Source organism: Aulonocara sp. 'chitande type north' Nkhata Bay, linkage group LG5 (assembly GCF_057382095.1).
Source record: "Aulonocara sp. 'chitande type north' Nkhata Bay isolate Kocher_YH1m ecotype deep benthic linkage group LG5, A_spYH_male_GT1.1, whole genome shotgun sequence".
NCBI lineage: Eukaryota > Metazoa > Chordata > Actinopteri > Cichliformes > Cichlidae > Aulonocara > Aulonocara sp. 'chitande type north' Nkhata Bay.
Window position 1 is genome coordinate 34,777,513 of NC_141348.1, and position 24,657 is coordinate 34,802,169.

Genomic DNA, 24,657 nt, shown 5'->3' on the forward strand with positions numbered 1-24,657 from the left:
GCTGAGAATTTCACATAAAAGTCAAGTTTCTGATCATTTTGTTTGATCTTCTTTCCCAACTTGGAAAACTGATAGAAAATGCTGATTGTGTCAGTATTACGTCAATGCTCTAGCGACCCCCCCTCCCCCCTCCCCCTTTTTATCCACGTTTTACCTGCCGGGACAAGCCCCATTTGGAGATAAAGCTAGCCCTGACGCTGACGCGCACTCGGGAGCGCGCACTCCGGAGTGGTTGACTCTCCTCATTATAAAGAAGCAAGAGACAGTCCGGATACTCGGCACATCCCGGAGAGCGGACTACAGAGCTGCTGCTGCGCTGCGCTTCGGTCCTGTCCTGCTGTCAACCTGCAGCCATATGAGCGAACTGCTGTTTGAGGCTTAAATAACACCAGAGGAAAACAAGGAGAAACAAACAGAAAGTAAGGAATCATCTCTGTTATAATCCTGGAAAAACGAATTACATCATTGCCAGAGCAAGTGCTTAGATTGCTTACTATTGCGGCTAATATCGTTTCTTTGGTTTCCAAACATTGTTTCAGGTGTTTCTGTGACGTTTGTAAATTCCTGCTATTTTATTCGCTCTGCCCTTTTTAAATAGATATTCATACTCAAACAGCAGACTGAGTCCAATTCCCAGTTCTGATGCCATCATGGACTTGCATCTTTATTTCTGAATCCTTTTATTGCAAATGTTTTAAAGAGGATTGCTTCTGTCCGTCTAGTCCTTAATATTGTCACACAGACCATTTTAATAACTTAATTAATGCCGAGGTTTTCCTTTCAGATTCACTGATTTTAAAAAAAAAACGCGGTTTGACTGGCAGGCAGAGCGTCGTTCTTAACGGTTGTGTGCAACGAGTGAGTGTTTGCAAACATCGGATTAGATATGGCTTGATGGCGGAAAAACAGATTTGACTCGACAATTAATTTAACTTTTGTGTGTCCTGCTGTCATGCTTTTAAATCAGATCAGCATTACAAAGGAACTTAATGGATGAATGGTGTGGATAGTTATAAATGATCGGAGCGATTATCTCTTCCTGACAGCTCATTGTTGCTCACTGCACACCAAAGATGCTGTGTGTAATGGTGCGTGCGCGTGTGTGCTCGCGTGTTTGTTAGAGAGAGTGAGTGAGAGAGAAATGGGGGGAGGACTCTGTGTGTCACCTTGCAATTAAAAGTGAAAGGAGCAATTTTTGCAGACTCACTTGAAGGAGTTAATGCTAATTAATAGCAAGTCAATCAAGCAGGGGCGCATTAGACATGATCAGAGGGAGTGTGGAGGAACCCCACCGTGAGTGGACCTCGGGCCCAAATAAAACTGATTCGATCTTAAGTGAGTTGGAAATGAAAAGATAACTCAAGGACACATTTACAACATTTGATGTTCAAGTGGAAATTAATTTTGTGTCTTTTTCTAGATTCGTTTCAAAGACTTGGAAGATAGTGGTTTGTCGTTAATGTTGTGCCTGGCAGAAGCCGCACACACTGTGATAAACCGAACTAGCATCTAGTCTACTGTTATCAAAGACCGATTGAAATTACCTCAAAAGAATCACTGTTTGTTTTCATTTTGCTCTTTCACTCACTGCACAATCAAATCTCCTCATTTCTTTAATCTTTTATTGATTTTCAGCCAAAAAAGCTACATTGCTAAACTCCCATCCAGTCTCCTCCACCGTGGTGTGAATCTCGCCTTGATCGCCACTGCCAAGCATGGCTGCATCTGTTTGATCAAGATGCTTTCAACATTGGCAGGCAGTCAGCGCTGCTCGCTTCCACGGAGCGAGCGGGGAGAAGGGAAACTTTGCGTTCATATAATACGTTTGCATGCTTCACTTGATCATCTCTAAACAGGAGTGCCTCCCCCCCTCCCACCTCGCTGACCGGTCAAACTGTTCCCATGCAGAATGTCCAGAGACAGACCCAGGTGTCCACATTTCATGGGTTAGAAAGGGGCAAGTATTGTTGTCAGCTGCTGAAGCCAGCTCTTTGTTGTTTGTTGTGTGTAAGAGGGGACTCAGCTGGTGCCCTTATCTGCCACAAAATACGAGATGCCACGACACTTTGTTCTAATTAAGACAGGATAAATCCTCCCTCTCTTTCCATCTCTCTCTCACACTCCCGCTTTGATTTCAGTCTCTCTCCTCTCCCTCCCTCTCTCTTCCTGCCTCACTCCTTTCTTTCCCGCTCTCCTCTCTCTTAGAATTACATCTTATTTTCTCCTTTTCACTCAGTCCCCCCACCTCCTTTGTCTCTCTCATTCTCTTTCCTCTCTGTGGGATGCCTCCTGCTGTGCTTCTGGTGCTGTTTGTGTCTCACAGCATTTTTGGAACATGCCTCTATGTGGGTGTCTGGAGGAGGTTTCCCCGCTGTGAGTGTGTATTTGTGTGCATACGATGATTGTAAAAGAGAGAAAGTGTGTGTATGTGTGCATTCAGACGGGCGATAAGGGCCCCATCCCAGGATGTTGCTGATGTTACTTTGCATCAGTGACAATGTTCTGGCCTCGTTCCACATCTGTTGTACCTGCGACCAAATTACCACCGAATCATTTTGTCTCTCCCTGCTCCCTGCTCCGGCTCACTTGGTGACAGATGGACCTTCCTTATGGCTCTTGTTTTCTTTTTTTATCACCCTATGTTGCTTCCAGGGGCCTCCGCCATCCAATAAACACCTAAAAGCTGCAAAATCCTCCCAGTCTATGTGTGAATCCCATTGATATTGTTTGTGGAGGATTGGGGGAGACAAAGCATTTTATATTGCTGAAGTCAGTGGTATTGGCCCTTGAGGAAATGAAGTTTTATGGCGTTAACTGCAGTTGGCAGACATGTTTATTATGCACAGGCATTTACTGGAGCTGTAATTTAGGTGCTTGTTATTGAGATGATATTTATGATAATTTGGTAGCATAAACTAGAACTATTTTACAGACGATAAGGAGACAAGTGCAATACATCAAATATTCAGCATTATTAAAATGGAATGGAGCAAAACTGAGTTATATTTGTGACACAGCCGATTACGCATCTATATTTCTTTGTTTAAATGTGCATTTTTTTTCTTCTTCTCCTGGTTTTCTTTCTGGTTCAAGCATAAACTCGAGCTGCTGCTCAGTGAACCAAGCAGCTGAAAAGAGATAGGTGGCTTTCCTTTTTTCCTGTGCAGCCACACACTCCCGAAGCGACCCCTGGTCTCTTTTTGACAGCCTGTAATAAATTTGCAAATTGAGCATATGCTCACAAGCCTGATTATTAGCTGGTTGATAACTTTCTGCTCCAGTGGATAAGATCTACTGAGTAATTCTGACATTAATCAACAGGAGTGTATTCCTGAGTTAAACTTCAGATCGCTGTATGCGGCCTGGAAACAAAGAAAAAAAGTATCGAAGGTGGCCTCTGTCTGACAACAGTCTGTTCCTGGATCCTTTGTTTCCTTTATCCTTATGGCCCTGCTGGTTGCTATGAGGGATAAAACAAGAGGAGCAGATGGCTCCTGGAGGTTTGGTGTCACAGCAGGTGAAGCTAAAAGATGCACACGTACAGCAGTTTAATACCAGGGTGGCCTCCTGTTCCGCCTCACTGCTTTTCCTCTCTCATTTTCCCAATATCTGGGTTCAATCTCTGTTAAGTCTATTCTTATATGAGTGTGTCCTGCTTAAGGGACTGACCAATTGATCAAAGCCCAGATAGACGCCCCTGATCTCATCAGAGCTTAATCATCCAGCCCTCTAATAGTGCCCCCTTTGCAATTTCTTGTGAGATTACCTATCATTTCATACTTACTCCGCTCTGATTCATGTGTCCCAGGTGGCACCACACTGTACGCCAGGCTTATAAAAACTGCTACAATATATATTGTGTTTTCTACACACTGTTAGAGATCACCTGCTTTTCTCCTACCTGCTTCCAAAAAATGTGGATTTTGTAAAACATTTTATTGGATTTTATATTACTATACACAGCTTCCCTCTGTACACTGATGAGCTCAGACACCAATAAATCTTTACACCTTTGAGAGTTGAGGTTCAAAGTATTATCCAAGATGCGTTCCTATTAAAAATCTGTTTTTGTGTACTTGGTTGTTATTACTTCTGGACTTTAAATTTCCCATGGCATGATGTGAATCCTCTCCACTTCACATTATAAATATAGTTACACATAAACAGCCAAATATGAGCACCAGATTGCTGGTGATAGATTTTTGTTGTTGTTGACATTAGGAGCAAATAATAAAAATTCAAATTGGTTTTTCAGTTCCTTAAGTTTTTTTTCTTCTTTCTAAGTCTGGAAAAAAAAAGACACAACTTCATGTTATTTGACAGTGTGTAGACAGTCACTCACACACTTTGCATTTGTTAGTTATTAAAGCCCTTTCCTAAAATCAAACATTTCTGTCTATGAGAAGACCTAAATTTAGTTGTGGTAAAAACAACTTTTTAATATCTGCAATTATAATGGGTTCCAAATTCCTAATATACTGTTAAAAACACTGTTGACTTTTGTTAGGGAGTTTTTATTGTTTTATTTGCTTATGCTTCAAAAGTTATGTTATACATATTTCACCAGACAGTTTTCTGTATAAACAGGAAGCTGACCCTGTGACACTGACAAGAGACCAGCACAGAAATACATATCCGCAGAGGTTGACTTGCATTATATTATTCTTAGAAATTGACCTGCAACACACATACTCTGTGGCACACACACACACACACACACACACACACACACACACACACACACAGCTTGCATGCAGACAGACATCAGGACCTGCGTGACAGGAAATGTGATTATATTTGCATATTGACGATGTAATCTATAAAAATAAACGAATACTGCAGTTCGGTGTGATTTGCTCTGAGCTTCTCACCCGTGCAGCACGTTAACCTACACAAGTGTCTCATTGTTGTTTATTCACCTGACTGTTTGTTAACTGTAAATCTCTGACAACTTTCCACCAAAAATGCAGCAATGCACAAAGTCAGAGCCAAACCCTGCAGGGTTGCTGACATGAATGTAAAAATACAGGATTTAAAGCATTCAAAATAAAATAGAAAGCACAATGAGGTTTTTTTGTGAGAAAAAGAAGATAAGACCAGTCAAAGTTGATGTTTAAAAAAAAAAAAAAAGCAGAAAATGTGAAAGAAATAAGCAAAACTCTCCCAACATCGGCAGAAATCCTTGAACCCCCTCAGTGCTATTAAAAGTGTCATTAAATGGGTTTTCGGAGTCTTTTATTCTTTCAACCAATAGCTATCTCACAGAAGCCATGAAAGCTACCGCCCAGCTATAATTTGCTTGTTTAAATGTTGCCATTCAAGTTGCAGATTACCTCAGTGTGGAATTAAAGTTGTCGGGCCACTCGTTTGGCCCGTCATCGCCTCAGTAGCAGAGGCCCTGCTGTGCCCTACCTTCAACACACAGGCTTGTATAATACAAGCTCTGGCAAGAGGCTGTGCTGTTCATGGAGGTTGTTTATCACACACAAGAGACTATGCTTAAAATGTGGAATGCCACCCGGAGTGCTCCATTATCATTCCCATCCTGTGTCTCCTCAAAGGGCCACCTGTTAGCAGCACTTGAAAGTATGAGAGAGGAAAACAGGGAGCTGCTATGCCGAGATACGTGGCCTTCCTCCTTCACCGCCTACTTTCTCTTTCACATAGCACATCTATGAAGACCTTACTTTGGAATGGGTGCCTTCTTTTTCTGTGGAGATGTAACAATGTTACTTTTTTATACTGGGAAAAAATTTTTTTTGAAGAGCACCATCACAGCAGCATCACCAATTCAGCACCAAAAGATTTGAGTGAGTAAATGGATATATTTCAGACTGTCTGCATACTTTTGACCTACTTTTGACTACAAGTTTATTCAAACAAGAAGCTGTGAATTAGGTACTAGAATGCATTAAAAAGATGATCGCGCATACATGATTTTTATTTCTTTAGTTTTTTAGGGCACTCTGATGGGCTGGTGCCCTGGTCCAGGTGAAGGGTGTACGCTGCATCTCACCCTATGGTAGCTGGGACAGGCTCCAGCCCTCCTCGCAACCTTGATAAGGATAAGCAAAGAGAATGGATAAATGTATGGACTTTATTTCTTTAGTTTATTTAGAGCCCTCTGATGGACTGGTGACCTGGTACAGAGTGTACCCTGCTTCTTTCCTCATCACAGATAGGCTTCAGTCCCTCCAGATAATGAATTGTACAACTAGGTAAGAAATGGATGGATGGATGGATGCTTTATTTAGCAACATATGTTGTGTATGAATTTTTATAACTAAAAGTCATTTTCGGCCATAGTCACCGGACAAAACTCTTACATAGATATCAGGTGTGGTCTAAAGCTACATGACTAAACCTGGAATGTAAAAGCATATACACAATAAAAGCCTCTAAAAGAAAAAGAAAGCAGAAAAATATCCAGATTACAACAAACCGAAAACAGATCATCAGCACAACATACCATTATTGCTATAGTCACTTGACTGTATAAGCAAACAGTGACAGAAATAATTGTGTAAGCAACTAAAGTAAGAGTTAGAGATAACAGTAACAGTCAGCTTTCTCAATCCACTAATTGCCCACACAACTGAGCAATTAGAGCATTAGTAGGTGTGATGAGGTCAAATGGGGAGTTCTGAAAAGGGTCTGAGTTGCCAAAGCTGTTTAGCTAACAGACAGGCATGTATCACAGGAGTAACATAAGCTGGGGCATCGCTTAGGCGGCAAGAAGGCACATTTCTCCAGATGTCAAGCCATTACTGTGATAAATGTGTACAGAAGACTTTGGAGATGTAATCCCTTAATCAATCCCCTTGTTTCACTGCCCTGCACCACAGTTAACTTTAAATGTTTTGTTTGTTTCCCTTCTAAATCACCCCTTTGACCAGATAAGATCCGAGCCACTCGATACCCGCATCAATTCATGTGTCAAACAGACAGAGTGTAATCCCAGCTAAACACTATATATATGTGAGCGACACAGCTGATTACCCTCCCCTTCGACACTCTGCGGACCTGTTTGACGATAAAGGTCTCGTCTCAGTGGCCAGCCCCACACTCTTGTTTGTTTGCTGCACAACTGGTCGAACTCCCGGAGGCAAACGGACAACGTTTGCCTTTAAATCCCTCGGAGCAATGCCGGCACTCGTAGTGCAAACTCCTCCTGACATCACCAGAATCCTCTGCAGCCCGCTCACCCACACACCCTGGCACCTGTGTGCTGTTTTTAGAAACACCTACAGTGGGGCAAAAAAGTATTTAGTCAGCCACCGATTGTGCAAGTTCCCCCACTTAAAATGATGACAGAGGTCAGTAATTTGCACCAGAGGTACACTTCAACTGTGAGAGACAGAATGTGAAAAAAAAATCCATGAATTCACATGGTAGGATTTGTAAAGGATTTATTCGTAAATCAGGGTGGAAAATAAGTATTTGGTCACCTCAAACAAGGAAAATCTCTGGCTCTCACAGACCTGTAACGTCTTCTGTAAGAAGCTTTTCTGTCCCCCACTCGTTACCTGTATGAATGGCACCTGTTTGAACTCATCATCTGTATAAAAGACACCTGTCCACAGCCTCAAACAGTCAGACTCCAAACTCCGCCATGGCCAAGACCAAAGAGCTTTCGAAGGACACCAGGAAAAGTATTGTAGACCTGCACCAGACTGGGAAGAGTGAATCTACAATAGGCAAGCAGCTTGGTGTGAAAAAATCAACTGTGGGAGCAATCATCAGAAAATGGAAGACATACAAAACCACTGATAATCTCCCTCGATCTGGGGCTCCACGCAAGATCTCATCCCGTGGGGTCAAAATGATCATGAGAACGGTGAGCAAAGATCCCAGAACCACATGGGGGGACCTGGTGAATGACCTGCAGAGAGCTGGGACCAAAGTAACAAAGGTCACCATCAGTAACACACTACAACGGCAGGGAATCAAATCCCGCAGTGCCAGACGTGTTCCGCTGCTGAAGCCAGTGCATGTCCAGGCCCGTCTGAAGTTTGCCAGAGAGCACATGGATGATACAGCAGAGGATTGGAAGAATGTCATGTGGTCAGATGAAACCAAAGTAGAACTTTTTGGTATAAACTCAACTCGTCGTGTTTGGAGGAAGAAGAATACTGAGTTGCATCCCAAGAACACCATACCTACTGTGAAGCATGGGGGTGGAAACATCATGCTATGGGGCTGTTTTTCTGCCAAGGGGACAGGACGACTGATCCGTGTTAAGGACAAAATGAATGGGGCCATGTATCGTGAGATTTTGAGCCAAAACCTCCTTCCATCAGTGAGAACTTTGAAGATGAAACGAGGCTGGGTCTTCCAACATGATCCAAAACACACCGCCCGGGCAACAAAGGAGTGGCTCCGTAAGAAGCATTTGAAAGTCCTGGAGTGGCCTAGCCAGTCTCCAGACCTCAACCCCATAGAAAATCTGTGGCGGGAGTTGAAAGTCTGTGTTGCTCGACGACAGCCCCAAAACATCACTGCTCTCGAGAAGATCTGCATGGAGGAATGGGCCAAAATACCAGCTACTGTGTGTGCAAACCTGGTAAAGACCTATAGTAAACGTTTGACCTCTGTTATTGCCAACAAAGGTTATGTTACAAAGTATTGAGTTGTATTTTTGTTATTGACCAAATACTTATTTTCCACCCTGATTTACGAATAAATTCTTTACAAATCCTACCATGTGGATTCATGGATTTTTTTTTTTCACATTCTGTCTCTCACAGTTGAAGTGTACCTCTGGTGCAAATTACTGACCTCTGTCATCATTTTAGGTGGGGGAACTTGCACAATCGGTGGCTGACTAAATACTTTTTTGCCCCACTGTAAATAACTGACTTTAAAACCAAGGGTGTGCTTTTTTTAGCTTGGTGTGTGCGCGTCGCTGTGATAAAAGAACTGAGAGCTTATCAACCCCCCCAACTCCACCTTGGAGACACACACAGCACATGTGCCCACCATCACTGATGGCTCAATACTTTCCCTCATTGATTTTCTGTATGCCCTGCACTGCCATTTGTCTTTTAACACAAAGGAGTTACCTGCCACAGCGCCATAATAGCACTGTGTATGTCTGTCACAATGGATTGTGCTAGCCTATTTAAGTGGAGGAGAAAACAAAACATCCCATGTATATGATTTGCCATTAAGTTTTGGATTTTTTTTAATTACAGGGCAAATTGTGTTATGATTAAAGAAATAAACAAACATTTTCTAACATAAGGTGCAGATCAGTGTAAGCATCTTTAAAGTTTAATGACGGCTAGAACACATCAAGTTTTATAGTGAATCATTTCTGTAGTATTGAGAGGTCAACATGTTTTAATAGATTAATTTCGTCATTATGACAGTTATTTATTTTATGAAATTACTTTATTTTTCCCATTATTTTTTTTCATAATCTAATTAATTGCTAGTAAAATAGAAACAATTTCTCACATCTAGCACAGGGCAGGATAGTTAGCAGGACGACTAGTTAGAGCATGCAGGAGGCAGGATACATGATGTCAGTACACCAGTGCTATTATCACACTAGCACAAACTGCAACAATCAAATACCACACAGGCCTTTTGAGCTGGGAGTGTAAAGGCTGCTTAGTGTCCAGTCTCACTGTGTTGGACATTTGTGTTCTTACCAATGACTGTAGAAATTGGTTCTAATATAAGCACATAGTACTCTGTTGGATTACAATTGAATCTGAGCTTCATTGCAGTGCATGCTGGGATATCAAGATGGGAAAAGAAAAACTATTTTTACTTTTTTATTAAGCACCATTTCATTCACATTTGGATGAAGTGCCATTGTAGATATACAGAACCTCATATTTTAGTTCAGTCACACCTCACACATATGTTGACCTTTGCAATAAAAGGTACGGTTGGAGAGCTCTTGAGACCGTGATGAAGCATGTGCACACTGCAGTATCTCATAATGAGTAAGGCATAGAGGTCCTTGAATGAAGGTTGGAAAATCATTTTTTTAAATGAACAAGCGTCTCACCATTGTCTCCTCAAATTCACCAGAATAAAGGTGTGTGCTCGAGAGGCTGGCTGTGAAGTAGTCGGAATTTGTGGGATGATGAATACAGCAGAGTACGCATCACAACACTCAAGGACCTGTGGTCTCCCAACTTTTGCTTCTGCACAAAAAGGCTGATAGTCGGGGCTGAATGAGGGATGCCCCCTTTGGAAGGAAATTGCACTAATTGTGTGTCTGATATTTTTCCAGAAGGATATGTCACTGAAGGAAATAATAATTGTTCAGGAACTGTCGTAGGAGAATGAAGAGGTCACAATTTATTGGAAAGGGAACTTGCAATATCAACTTTATAATGATGCTATGGAAAACCTGTGGATCATTAAAATAACTGGGAATAATCTTTAATGTGTGTACATTAACGTTTGTATATTTCTTTTGTAACTTTTTATTCTGGATAAATGCAGAATATGCAGATTATACAAATGATATAATAAAATAGAGTGCTGAAAGATAGGCAACTAGTATTTGATACTCAAAACGAATTATTTTTTAAGATGTACAAATCCTCAACATAGCTTCTGTGGAAAATCTGATCAAATCTGCAGACACCGCAGAATAAATTATGTGCAGCACTGAGAAATATTTTCTCCTCCCAGTAGGTGGTGTTGTGCTGGACAGACAATGGCTCTCTCCTGGAGTATGTTGCTGCTGTTTGCCACCCTGGCACTGTCATACAGCGCTGAGCATGGGGCTCCTCATGGCAAGAGGAGGCAGGCGCAGACCTCAGCAGGTGGCAGCAATGCCCTACAGTACCACTCGCAAGTTCTACAGGGCCGCGGATATAGCAGGAACCGCAGAGGGCACGGTGGCCGGGGTGCCAAGGCTGGAGCTGGGCTGCTCTCTCACAGGCCCCTGCAACCCTTGGCCAGACCTGAGGATGATGGGACAGGCCTAGAAGGTCTCAGCCCAGTGAGACTGGAGATGGGTCCAGGCAGGGACAAAGACAGAGCTCGAATGAGTGTGAAGAGTCCATCCCAGGTCCAGGAGAACCACCTTGTAGGAACACGCAAGGAGAGAGGGCATGGGCATGGAAATGGACATGGGCACCATTCTGAGCACAGGAGACAAGGGAGCCGGCGTGAAAAGGGGCGTCACAGAAAAGGTTAGTGCTTCACAAACCCAGACATACATTTGCGCTCAAAAGTTTGCATGGGCATAAATCATTAGTCATGGTAATTTGGGGTTTTTCATGATTTACTTGAGCTGTTTTTGACCTTTCTTTTTTCCATGTCTGAATGAATGTACAGCAAACATCTTTAATTATTTAAAAAAAAAACAAGGATTGGTGTACAAATTTTAGTCTATTTTGTATTTTCTTTGATCTGTACCAGGTCAAAAGTATGCAGACAGTCTGAAATATATCGATTTACTCACTCAAATCTTTTGGTGCTGAAGGTTCTGCAATGTCTTTTAATTTGACAAGGCCAAGATTTATTATCTTCTTGTTATTATAATTGACTACATCAGGTAGTTTCTATTTGCAAGGACAAAAAGGATTTGTTTAAAAGCACTCAGACCAATATGCAGAACAATGGGAAAATTCAAAGGAAGGAGAATTGTAGATTTACACAAGCATCAGAGGTCTATGGAGCCATTTCTAAACAACTGCAGATCATCAAATAAGCATCAAATAGTTGTACATAAGTACAAGTTATTCACATGTGACACCACTTTGCCTAGAAGGTCAGACAAGAGAAAAGTACCAGTGGCACTGTACAAAGTAGATGAAATAATGAAGTAGGACTACCTCCAAATTCCTCAACTTCACCTCAGATCATTGTCCTGCTGGGATATAGCAGCGTTCCAGCATGACAGTGATCCCAAATACAAAGCAAAACTCTATTGGATAGAGTATTGCCTACATTTAAAAGCCAGGTTCATGCCAGGAAACCAATTTAAATGAATTCTTAAATGTCTTCTGTCAAGACGAGAGATCAAATATCTACATGACAACTTTCTACACTCCATCTCGATCTTAAATGATCAGATGTCAGAATTTAAAACATGAATTAAGAGCAACATCCTTGCCTAAATCTATGGTCATTATATTGACACTGATATTGCCAAAAAGATTTCAGGAGTAGAGGAAAGCAAAGCAAAAACAGTTAAGCATCCCACTCTATTTATAAGCAAGTAGCCACGCCTCAGGGGCACAGCTAAAAAAAAAAGGTCTTTCTGCACATTGTCATTCTTCCCATGGTGCTCAATAGAACAATTGCTGTTACCTTAGAAACCACTGTTATATGTCATAACACTGTCAATTTGATCGAGTGGACAGTTTCAGCAGTTCTGACACAGACAAACCTGTTTGGCTTTGAACCTAAATTAATAACAGTTACATTTGAAAGGTTCTGTAAATATGACATAATGTGACAAAATACAGTACTTTCAGGTTTTAAAAGGAAATTTAAGAAGTTCAGGGACTGCATGACAGCTTGAAATACATTCTGATTTACCACTACTGACTCTGAATTTATATTATGAATGATTGTGGAGGTGAACTCAAGTTTTTGGTCTGGTGTTTGCAGAGTTCCAAACTGCAACAACAGGAACATTATCGTGGTGCACAGATTACACTGAGAAGCTTTTTATTGGACTCGTGCTGCAGAATAAACCATAGTTTATGGAAAATTTGAAGAATTAGTCATAGTAAACAGAAAAACAGCAACAATAGCAATAAAAATTAAAGGTTAAAAACATCTAAACCCCTTCAGTTTGAAATGCCATAGTGACAAAACTATCTCATCTTAACTGCAGTTCAATATTAGTTTATTAGTATATTTGTATTGTTATTATTATTTTATATATTAGTATTTTAGATTAAACTTTCTCTAATAATCTGCTGATATGATTTGCTGACACAAAAAAAATAAATGTATCTCTCTCTGTTCAGGGTTTTCTCCAGAGCTGAGCTCTGCATTGAAGGACAGAGATCTATTTGAGGATCCTCTCTCCTCCTCTGCTTCTGCCACCTCCCCCTCCCTCAGCATGACCCCACCCAATGAACCCCCTTCCCCCATCATTGGCGTCTTTGGCTCTGGCTCTTCTACGGTTACCACGGTGATGAACGAGCATCCCCCAACGCTGTCCCCGGCCTCAACCAAACCCCAGGTAACCAACGAAACTGGAGTGGTTATTAAAGGCTGGGTGTGTTGTGCCTCAGTGTGATTTCAATGTGTGGTGGAAATAGAGTGAAAATGGGCCCCATTACAGCCGTTATGCTGCCACAAGCCTCATAGCTCATCATAGAAATGGCACTCTCTACAGTGTGAACCCAAAGGTGCTGCTTGTGAAAAACGTCCTCCAGCAGGCCAAACTGGCTGGTTGTTGGTCACAGTTTGTATGATAGATATGGCCTGTTCTGTATAACAAAACGGCACCTCTGGAACCCAAAATCATGGAGTTCAGAGTCCAGCAGCACATTTTTCTGTAACTACCTTCCTATTCTTTATTAAAGACCACCTCAGGACAAAATCTATGGGCGCAGAGAGTCTTTTTTTTTGTGTCTGGCTGTGCATGTGTCATGAAAAAATCTGCAGGGGTTATGAGGTATCACTCACCCCCCGTCACAGCCACCCGGAATGATGCTTAAACAACATTTATAATGGAAAATAATAATATATGGTTTCCTGAGACTCCTCGGGTCTGTTACAAATGAAATGTGGGGACAGAGAGTCTCTACATCAGGAAAGTTTTTGGATTTGCCAAAACTGCCGTTAAAACCCAACAGCCTGTAATATGTTTCAGGGAAATTTCTGGTTGATTTTCTGGATGAAAATACGACAGTTAGGAACTGTTGAACTGCAGTTTGTAGAAAATTGAAGACATTTTGTGTTTCTTTTTAAATGGTTCTTTAGCACTCACCGTCCCCCATTAACTTGCGTGTTGTGTGTGCATGCTTGACACCTTTTTCAAACCATTAGTAAATGCTATTTCTTTCAACCACGACCCTTCTGTAACCTTAACTGCGTGTTTACTGCTAAAGTCCTTTAAACCTTCATCTTTCCCAAACCTAACGAGCTCCTTTTGTACCACAGTCTAACCAAGCCTTACTATTGTGCTGTCACTAAAAATGGTTATTACATAGAGGTCTGCTTTTAGTGCCGCTTCTCTGCAGGCAAAATAATCCAAAATTATCCGAGTCATTTCCATTAAATTTGGTGGCGCACAGGCAAAGTGAGACCCATCCAATTTTGAGTATCCCTTTCTTTAAAACTGCACGACGGACACTGACCTCAGCAGAGTTCTTTATTTTTACACAGTAATTTTTAACAGCACATCTTAACACCTGTAAGTTTAAAACAAACAATGGTTTTTAGTGAGGACCCTGGCGATGAATTATCATGTGTCTCAGATCTCCTAATCACTTCTGATGGCATGCTCATGTTTGATTCATGAAACCTTGCCTTAGGATTGCTCCTTTAAAAATGCCAGCACATTGCTTGGTCACAAATGGAGTCAAAGACAGAGGAAAACTTTTTGGATGAGATTATGGTGATAATAGCGGAGAATATAGTCAAGCATTCTCTAGTATTTAATGGACTAAGCACTGTGACTGCTAACCAAACGACTGTAGTGCTGAAGTGTGTGGTCACTGCATTGAATAAGGTAGAAGCAGACAGACAGAGCTGGAAAATTCATCCCAGCTTTGGCCTCAGATGTATCCTGGACCTTATAACCAACAAAAAATTTATTTTTACATCAAATCTAGAGCCTGATTAGAAATAATTTCCTCATGGTTTTCAACTTAAAGTCATTCTTATGAATGAGATCCCTGACGTTTTGCTGCCCTATAATAATCTCACGCTAACCCATTGATTCTCTGATTCTTATTTGCAAAAGGTCACTCGTCCTTTTTAGGTCATCAAATAAACAACTGGCAGTTGGCTCATTAAAACAAGTGACATTAAGAATGAGGATGTTGGTGCAAGCTACCGGGACACAGATGGGATGAAGTAGCAAAATGTGATAAAACTTTTGAGTGGCAAAAACACAAACAAAATATTTCCAGGAATGGTCAGGCTATTTTCCAGGAGACTGAATAGTCTGTTGTTTTGATCTCTCATCTCAAATGTAATTTGCTCTGGAGCGGTTAAGCTTTAAGAAACGAATCACCCTTGTAACACTAAAAACCCAGGATGAAACTTTTAGTGTCTTTGCTTTGCTTCTAAATCCGCTTCAAATTAAAGGAGGGAAAAAACAAAAGTGGGTAAAATAAAGACATTTACAATACACAGAAGACACAAAGAGACACAAAGAGATTATAAAGGAACAGACAACTATGTTTAAAAACGACAGGTGAAATCAATTAAGACAGGATAGGCAATCAAAAGAGGTAGAAAAACAACAAAGACAGGGAGTAAAAAACACATGACACAGATAAAGATCTTTCAAAATAAAATAGGATGTCAGTGAGGAGACAATGCACACACAAGGCAAGAATGGGGAAGCAAAGCAAACAAGGAAAAGGACAACGCTCAGGAAATGCAAAGGAAAAAGAAACTATGACTCTTCTGAGACCCCAGAGAGTACAGGAGCATACTGTACTCTGACAGCAGTCAAATATTATTGGGCCAAAGCAGAAAAAGCTGGTAGCCTCTCCTGAACCCAGATCCAGTTGTACAAAGATGCTGAGAGGCTTCTTAATTAATGTTCGATTTTATGCTGATGGTTTAATGAGCAGTAGAGGACAAGCAGGTAGCCCCCTGCAATTAAACTGATTGTTATTTTCACAGGCACATTTCCTGAGGGTAAAAGGACACAATTTGGATCTGTTTCCAAGAGGAGCTTCTTTTTTTTTTAATTGATCATGTATTCCCCGTGAGATATCACAAAGTCCTACTGTGTTACATTTCTATTTTGTTTCACCTCTCTGAGGAAAGTGGCAGTAACCGTGTTCTTATGGCTTTTATTCAAGTTAGGGATGTCTTAGCAATTCATCAAGAAATTTTTCTTTATGACTAGACCATCAAACGATAGGACAGGGAGAAAGAATGAAAGAAAGAGAGGGAGAGAAAGAAAAATAGAGGGGAGAAGAGATGGTGAGAAAGGGGAGAAGAGAAAAAAAGAAAAACAAACAAAACACCTGGATCACCACGATCACCAAAGAGCAACATAATAAAAACAACACCATCACAATAAATTAGCTAATAATAGATAACAGTAGATACTTTTTTAATTTCACCTGTTGAGAATGAAAAAAGAAAACAAGCAGAAGAAAACGAGAGCAATAGAATAAACAACATCACGATGATCTATGGGAATATAACTGTAAATACTAAATGTTAAACATTATTGTGCAGCACGTAAGATCGACAGCGCACAGTGTGCTTTGAGGTAGGAGCCAAAAAGGGTGTAGTTTGTGTGTGAGCACCCGTGTGTACACCTGTGAGCATGAACGTGCTTGTTTTAAAAGGTTCCTTCATGTAATGATCTTCTAGAGGGTGTGGGGGAGCCACAGCCCCGTCCTCCAGGGCATGAAGCAGGTATGGAGGAGATCAAAACTCCAGACATCCAGAGGCCCCCAGAACACAAGAGACCAAGGAAGACCAACAGAGGGGCAGCCGCGCCACTGTCCCAGAAAGAGCTGACGAGAGTCCCAGATGAGGGGTCACTCAGCAGCCGCGGAGCAGAAGCCAGGGGGGGTTGCAGTGACGTGCCCGTGAGCTCCGCCGGCAGCCAGCCGTGCCTGAGTGACCGAGCCCCAGGCCGAGAGGCCGGGGGCACCCCACCTCCGAAGTGGCCCGAGCAAGCCCCAGGCTCCAGGCCCCGATAAGCAGCCACCAAGGAGTGAGCCGGTGTGTACCTGGACGCCCACCCCCGGACACAAAGAACCACCAACGCACCGATGTCTGAGGGCGTCTGCCACTGACAGGGGAAGTGGTGGGGGGAGATAGGCCTCCATACCTTGGAGGACCTGGGATGTCCCCAGAGAGGTGGAAGCTGCTTCTTCAGTTCTAAGGGTCAAATGGTGGAGAGTCCCAGATTTAAACCCAGTGGGAGTTTCCCCCCAAAGAGGGACCAAGGACCCCCTCTGTTCAAAGATGGTCGCTCACAGTGGACGTAAGTGAGCGACCATCTTTGAACAGAGGTGGGGGTTTACGACACCAACTGTCTGCCATCTATAATCCAGTTTTGAGAACCCTTCCCAGACGCCTTAACGCCCACTCACATCCTGGGCCATCTGACCTCAGGAAATCACATGATAGGGTGGGGCCAGGTTTCACAATGAGCTCACCTGAAACCCTGGCTGATTGTGACCCACACCTGCTTTCACACCTTGGCTCATGTGATTAGGTACTGTAGATGATCATCAGGAGGTGCTTTGTCCCTTTTTGGGGGGAAACTCCCACTGGTTTTAAATCTGGAACTCTCCACCATTTGACCCTTAGAACTGAAGAAGCTTCTCGGATGAGAGGTGAAACGTCTTCAAGCAACTCAAAGAAGTCCAGACGCTTTTCTTTCCAAGCTCCTTAGACTACGATGACCTGGATGACTGAGAACCTTCACAAACATTTTGTCAAGTACATTTTCCTTCAAATACAGCAGATATCCTTAAAAGGATCTTCTGTATTAAGGATATCTTCTCTGTGTTCTCTGGCTTTGAGCATATATGTCCCGCTTACCAACTGTTCAAATCTTCTGTTTGAGAGGATCAGCCAATTAGAAGAAAGTTGGCCTAAAATAGCTTGTTTCAAACAGAGATAGAACAGATGCAAGGGCCTGTCTCCATCTAAAATAGAGCGAAGATAAATAAGGATCATTTTAAACTCATAATTGTGCATAGGTACTCGAGGAGATTCTAAGAATTTGGTTCAGCAAACCTTGATTTATTTTCTTTGACACATAGGAAAAAACAGTTTTAAGTGGTTCGGGTCTTTTGGGTGGGCTTTTTTCTCACTTAGCCTAGAAACCATCATCATCAACCATCATACCTTTAGTGCATCGCATGTTGCACTCTACCATCCTGACATAAACGCATAAGGCAAAGATTTTCTTGCATGCTAATCACTTCCATTTGCTTTTATAGATAAGACAACAACAAAACATAATGAAGTAAGAAATTACATTCTGTACGTTTCCATAACTGCAATGCAATTTCTTTAAAAAATAAAAATAAAAATACAGCTGGATTTCATTTAAACATGTCACCTCACCATCCACTCTGTGCTGTATTTGATCTGCAGGCAGTGGCTGTCCCCACTGACTAGAAAGAAAAGGCGTTTGTTCAATGAACTGCAAGTCTGTAAACTGTTTATGTATTAACCACACAAGTACTGCATGATGTATTTGTATGCTGGTGTGTGGCCAGCCATGTTCTCTGTTACCAATCGATTGGTTTTTAAAGCTCTGCTGCTATCCCTGTTGTCTCCGTGGGGGTATTTTATAAATCAATGAAACATCACTGCTGCTGGTCACAACACAAGTCCAATGAGTTTCATTAAGAACACACCGAATACATTTACTAGCAAAACACAGTGAGCAAACCAAAACACACTCATTTATTGCTGCTGTGGTTTAATTGAAACAACTAAGCATTCATCACAGATGACAGAAATGTATTTACTGTCTATGCTTGATAATGCATGGGTAAAAGGTAAGGTGTAGTTTCAAGGTACACTTTCCTTTTCAGAGGTCTGGACGAGGAAAAGGACAAGGAGAGGTGATGCCAACGCTGGACATGGCTCTCTTTGACTGGACAGATTATGAGGACATGAAACCAGCAGACAACTGGTCATCTTCCAAGAAGAAAGGTTAGTAAAGTTATTTTAAAGTTATTAAAAACAAAGACAGATGGATGAGTTCCTACCTAGAACCCAGGACACCAAAGACCTCATTCTGTGAAAACTCTTAGAGAAATTATGGATGAGGACCTTAGTTTCACTGACCATATTAAGACTAACTAAAACAGCTTCTGTATTCGACAAATATAGCTCAAGTGAGATGTGTCAAAGCAAGATGTTGAGACGCTTATCAATAGCTTTATCTGTTGTAGATTTGGGTACTGCTATGCTGTCTTTATCATCCTTCCTAAAAAAGACTATTAGACAGCTACAGTTAGGTCAGAATGCTGCTCCTGCAACTTTAACAATAACTAAGAAAAGCAGTCAAATCAAACCAGTTATTAGCTCTCATTATTTTAAAAAGAAGTTAAAAACAGCATTAATCAACACTGCTGGACTTTTTAAAACTATTTAACTCCACTTATTTTTATTATGTTAATTTTGTCATAAACAATAAACAATAATTTTAAAATGGTTTTTTTTAATTTTATCTTGTAAAACACTTTGAATAACTGTGTTTGATAGGCCCTTTATGAATAAACTTCCCGTGACTTGCTTGTGGCTCCACAGAAACATCAGGATATCTATGTTTTTAATTTATCCACAAGAGACCTTGAATACAGTCAGAAAATCTCACGGCAATCTATTTAACACGTGTTCACTGTTTAAGTAAAGGCATTTGCTGATGGTGCCACAGACAGGTTAGGTGACGCTAATATCTGCATCAAATTTCATGGTAATCTGTCACCACTGTGATGAAGAGATTGACTGACTCAATATTACCATTACTAGAGACATGTTAGGATGGCTACAAACTGCATTATTAACACTTTATTTAAATTATATTTTAAATTTAAACAACTTGAAGCTACGGTGGCCCTGAGAGGCCAAACGGACTGCAACTTAAGAAAACACCAGCAATAAGAAAAACGCTGCAAAAGCACACAAAACATAGAGGAAATGGGAAAAATGACAACGGAAATAGGAAAAAACAGAATTCCAAAAGCACAAGGGAAGTGTTTCTGGGGAGACAATAACCCGACGGACCAGTTGCAGGAACCAAAATATGCTAATAATTGTGCTGGAAGACACTTAAAAGAAGTGGAGGATCTATCGGTTTTGTGAGGAAAGAAAAGAAGAGAGGTAAGTGTGTTAGCATAACTATTTGCCTAAAAATCTGTCATCAGTATTATATGAATCATGATAAAACACGCCTACCATGTTTTGGGTTCCTGCAGCTGGTCCTTTGGGTTATTGTCTCCCCAGAAACACTTCCCTTGTGTTTTTTCCTATTTCTATTTTCGTTTTTCCTATTTCTGTTTTGCTTTTTCCTATTTTCATTGTGTTTTGTGTGCTTTTGCAGCGTTTTTCTTATTGATGGTGTTTTCTTAAGTTGCAGTCTGTTTGGCCTCCCGGGGCCACCGTATGAAGCTCAAGTAAATGAAATATAAACTCAACACACATAATTATTTTGTAAGAAGTAACAAAGCACTTACTGCTGGGGGGCAGCTGGAGGCCTTAAATCTGCCATCAGTGTTTACGGGTGTCATGTTAAATATGTGAAGTAGAATTTCTTTTTTTATACATGAGGATAGCAGCAAGATTGAAGGGGAATGTTTAAAAGACAGGTTTGAAAATGCTGACACTGACAAAAAGGAGGCTGAGCTGGAGGTAGCAGGGTTGAAGATATTGAGACTTTCATTGGGAGTGACCAGAATGGACAGGATTCAATATGCGTACATCAGAGTAACAGCTCAGGTTGAGCGCTTTGGAAACAGAGTTGGAAGACAACAGAAAAGATTTTTGGATGTAGTGAAGGAGGACACGCAGAGGGGTTGGTGTGACCTAAAAGGAGGCTAGGGATGGGGGTCACATGGAGACAGATGATGATGGTGACCCCTAAAGGAAGCAGCCGAAAGAAGATCACACACCAAGTAGAATTTTGTTACTGCGTGAAAAACCCAACAGTTTGCTTGGATGACGCTGCACACTGATCAGTGGTTTGATGCTCAAACAGCTGTTTTCATTTCTTGTTCTGCAGACAAAAGGCGGAGTAAGAACCTCAGCAGTGGAAATATGACTGTGGATGCTGATGCAATTGAACCATGTGACCACCACCTGGACTGTCTTCCAGGTCAGTATAAACAAGAGTCATATTTATTTTTCAGGACCTTACTGTGACCTTATCGCTCTTGGCAGTTATCTTAAAATCCATTTATTGACTGTTTATAAAGTGATAAAACACCACACAGACCATGTATTCACCAGCATTGAAAACGGTGTTTTACACTGTTAGGACTGTGGTGTTGGTGTTGTATATTAAATGTCTATGCACACATATAAAACATGCTTGATTGATAAAAGACGTGTTTTTCTTGAACAAGGTTCCTGTTGTGACCTGAGGCAACATGAGTGTAAACCTCACAACAGAGGTCTCAACAACAAATGCTACGACGACTGCATGTGTGAGGAAGGTGAGAGATTATTACTTTAGTTTTTTACTCACTACTAGCATCATTAGGCGCTTTAGCATCAGCATCAGCTCATCTCTTCATGTGCAGTTGTGCATTTGGGTCACTTCCCCCAAGTCTTACTGTTTACAATTAAGATTTTAAAAGTCTTTGACTTGTAATGGGTCCCCAGAGGGACTAAAAGATTAGAGGCTGACTAACATAGCAGTAAACAGTAAATCTCAAAGTGTCAGTAAATTGAGATTTTTTGTGCTTCATGACATTGTTTTGAGCTTAAAGTTGTTCATTTCATAGATTATGTGATGATGATGCAGAATTCTAACAAATATTAAATGTAAGTAATTTAATTTATACCTTCTCAGCTACATTAGCGTTGCTGATTCAGCTCTTTATTCTATCCTAAAATAGAGCATTTCTACTAATGTTAAAGTACTGCCTCTGGTAATTTAAAACTCATATTTTATCCAATTCAATCACCTTTTCAGATAATGGGTCACTTGTTATCTTTCAGGGTTTCGTTGTTATGCTAAATTTCACCGGAAGCGACGCGTGACCAGGAGAAGGGGTCGCTGCGTGGTGCCGGAGTCAGTCAGCAGTGACCAAGGGGGTTTCATTACCATATAAAGAGGAGGTGATGAAGGCCAAGGTGGAGGAAGAACATAAATAATGACCCCCCCTGACCAAGAAGCCACATGACCCTGCTAAACTGACCAAGTACTTAGAGGTGATGACTTGCTGGTTTTTCAAATCAAACCCACAATATATAAATCACCCTGATGCCAACACCTAGTCAGCTAAAGCGAAGTAACAGGTGGCCAAAGTGGAAATAACATTTCAATGTTGCATTGTGGGATACGTTATGCAGCCTAATCCAGCAAATCACCAACTTTAAGCACGCTTGTTTTTATTTAGTGTTGTTCATTCCCTGCAGGAAGACGGCCTCTCCAAATTCTTGTCATTAAGAAAACCTGCAGGGTTTTTTTTGTCTTTTTATTTGCCTGGTTGAAAAGATTCACTCATTGGGTGACACATCAGTGACTAAAGTTTGTAGCTATCACACAGATTAGGTTTGAATATTTACTGCCTTCATGGTTCCTGTTGATGTGGTTTCATTTTTAGGCAAGAACAGATTTTGTAACTTTTCATCACGCTGACCTGTTCAAAATAATTTTTAGTATTGCTTTAAGATCTTTGGAGTCCCAGAACAGTGGCGTTTTCCGCTTCAAGACTTTTAGACCAAGTTAAATAAAAATGGAAACAAAAATAATGTTAAAAATTTTTTTTTTATCTTTGACTATTTGCCGTGACTATGTGAAGAAGCGTGTCAGATTTCGTTCCCTGTCCTCTTCTCTGAGCTGGTATTCCAAACAACTGCTAAAAGTTATTTTTAAAAATATTATCTAAACTGGTCTGCTGTCCTGTACTGTATATATGATTGTGTTTGAATTACCAACACCTTTTTTAATTGACACCACTGTTAAAAATGTGCTTAATGATAGTAAGATAAACAAAATGCTTGTCTGACCTTCCACTTTACATGTCTGTTTTATTTATTCAGTACTCAAACACGTGTTTATATATTCAGTTCTTCTGCCTGTTTTTATTTTTACAATTAAAACACTTACTAGGATGCACACTGTGTGATGCTAAGCTGTTTCTACACGTCTACACACTGTTTGGCTAAACCATTTTTACTAATCCTAAAAAGCAAACTCTCTATCCTTTAGACCAGGGGTGTCAAACTCAAATACACAGTGGGCCAAAATTCAAAACTGGAACAAAGTCGCGGGCTAACGCTAATATTTATTGAAAAAAAAAATCTCTGGATATAAGAATGAATCTTTTCTTATGGACTCAAACAAGTTTTGCTGAAAAACTGAATATGGAACAAGCAAAGCTTAATACTAAACAATATATATATTAACTGTATAATACCAGTAGGCCAGCGCTAATAGTAATTTGGTATGGCTTCGCGGGCCAAATGTAATTAGGCTGCGGGCCAAACTTGGCCCGCGGGCCAGAGTTTGACACCTATGCTTTAGACGGTCGTTTTATCGACACTATTGTGTGATGAGACACAAGGAGAACATTTCTAAATGCAATTTTTATATCACATAAAACAATTATTTAAAAAAAGTGCTTTACTTTTTTTAATATATTTTTGGACAAGAAAAGATTTGATCTTCTTTTAAACTAGTACTCAAACAAACATGATTTAAAACTGACATTTTTTGTTCATTTTCATAATTTCAGTAAATAAATGACAGATAAATAAGTAAAAGCACGTCTACATTTCCTAAACCTTCAAATAGATAAAAGGATAAGAGCATTCTTAAGGGTTCAAGTTTTTCTCTTTGCTAATCAGGTGTACGGTGTCACAAATCTAAAGCGCTCTCCGAGGCCTTCACAAGTAAAAGGTTTCGATTCTTGTGAGTCTGCCATGAGATTTAAAAAGATTTCCAGATAGAAACAAATTATTATTCTATAAATGGTGCAGATTTTAAATAACTGTTAATTTTTCCTGCCTGCCACAGGAAATGTATCTCATTTTGAAGAAGTGAGAAAGAAATCAAAGCCTCCAAGTACCTGAAAATGTAATCACGGGATCTGCAGATAACTCTCGCAACCATCTGTATCAAAGAGTATCAGTCTACAATCTGAGAGACACGCATTTGCAGTCTAAAAATAGAATTGGAACAAAACTGTAATTGGCCAGTGTCCATTTATACAGAAAGACAAGACCTATTGGAATAATGTGTTCAAAGATAACTGATCAGGAGCAGAAGCTTCTTCTAACTTAGGCACGGTGCTGGAAATGTTATGGCTTGGGGTTGCTTTGCTGCCTCAGACATGAGGCAACTTGCAGTCACTGATTCAACAAATAATTCTTTATCTTACCAAAGATTATTTAATTGAACATAAGAGGTTATCTTTAGGAAAGCTGGACTTCACCTGGACAGGATTAATAATTTAAACACACTAGCAGAAAACAAAAAGAAAGTTCATGAAGTCCATAAAGAAGGATTATTAAAAATTAAGAATAATGACTGCAAAAATATACGTCTGCTAAAGAGAGCTATACTGACTCTTGAGATTAACACATACTAACTTTGACAAAAAATGTCCCATTTTAAATAATTTCTAAAAGCAATTATTGAAAAACATGTTCACAGGTAAAGATAATGAAAACTACTGCATGTGATTACTCTACCGCCGGGAATCTATGGATTTTTGGCACTTAAAATATGGTATTTATGTGATAATAACATCATATTTTCCTTTTTTTTTTTTTAAATTAAATTAGAACAGAACAAAATCATTTACTTTGCTTATGCTTTAGGAA

At 40.5% G+C, this 24,657-nt stretch overlaps 1 protein-coding gene across 1 annotated transcript; it reads left to right on the plus strand.

Annotated features, from left to right (window-relative positions):
• The first annotated feature begins 272 nt into the window (after positions 1-272).
• Positions 273-22,948, plus strand: draxina (dorsal inhibitory axon guidance protein a). Its single transcript, XM_086294296.1, has 7 exons — positions 273-419; positions 10,657-11,162; positions 12,954-13,171; positions 18,693-18,813; positions 20,885-20,977; positions 21,228-21,317; positions 21,826-22,948. The coding sequence occupies exons 2-7, from the start codon at positions 10,682-10,684 to the stop codon at positions 21,936-21,938; spliced, it is 1,116 nt and encodes a 371-aa protein (XP_086150422.1). The 5' UTR covers positions 273-419; positions 10,657-10,681; the 3' UTR covers positions 21,939-22,948.
• The last annotated feature ends 1,709 nt before the right edge of the window (positions 22,949-24,657 follow it).

What these genes read in the sequence shown, in the direction of transcription:
- draxina (XM_086294296.1), top strand. Translation starts at nt 10,682, where the DNA reads ATGGCTCTCTCCTGGAGTATGTTGCTGCTGTTTGCCACCCTGGCACTG. An exon ending in AAAGGGGCGTCACAGAAAAG is followed by an intron (nt 11,163 to 12,953) that starts GTTAGTGCTTCA and finishes CTCTCTGTTCAG; the next exon opens with GGTTTTCTCCAGAGCTGAGC. An exon ending in CCACCTGGACTGTCTTCCAG is followed by an intron (nt 20,978 to 21,227) that starts GTCAGTATAAAC and finishes TTCTTGAACAAG; the next exon opens with GTTCCTGTTGTGACCTGAGG.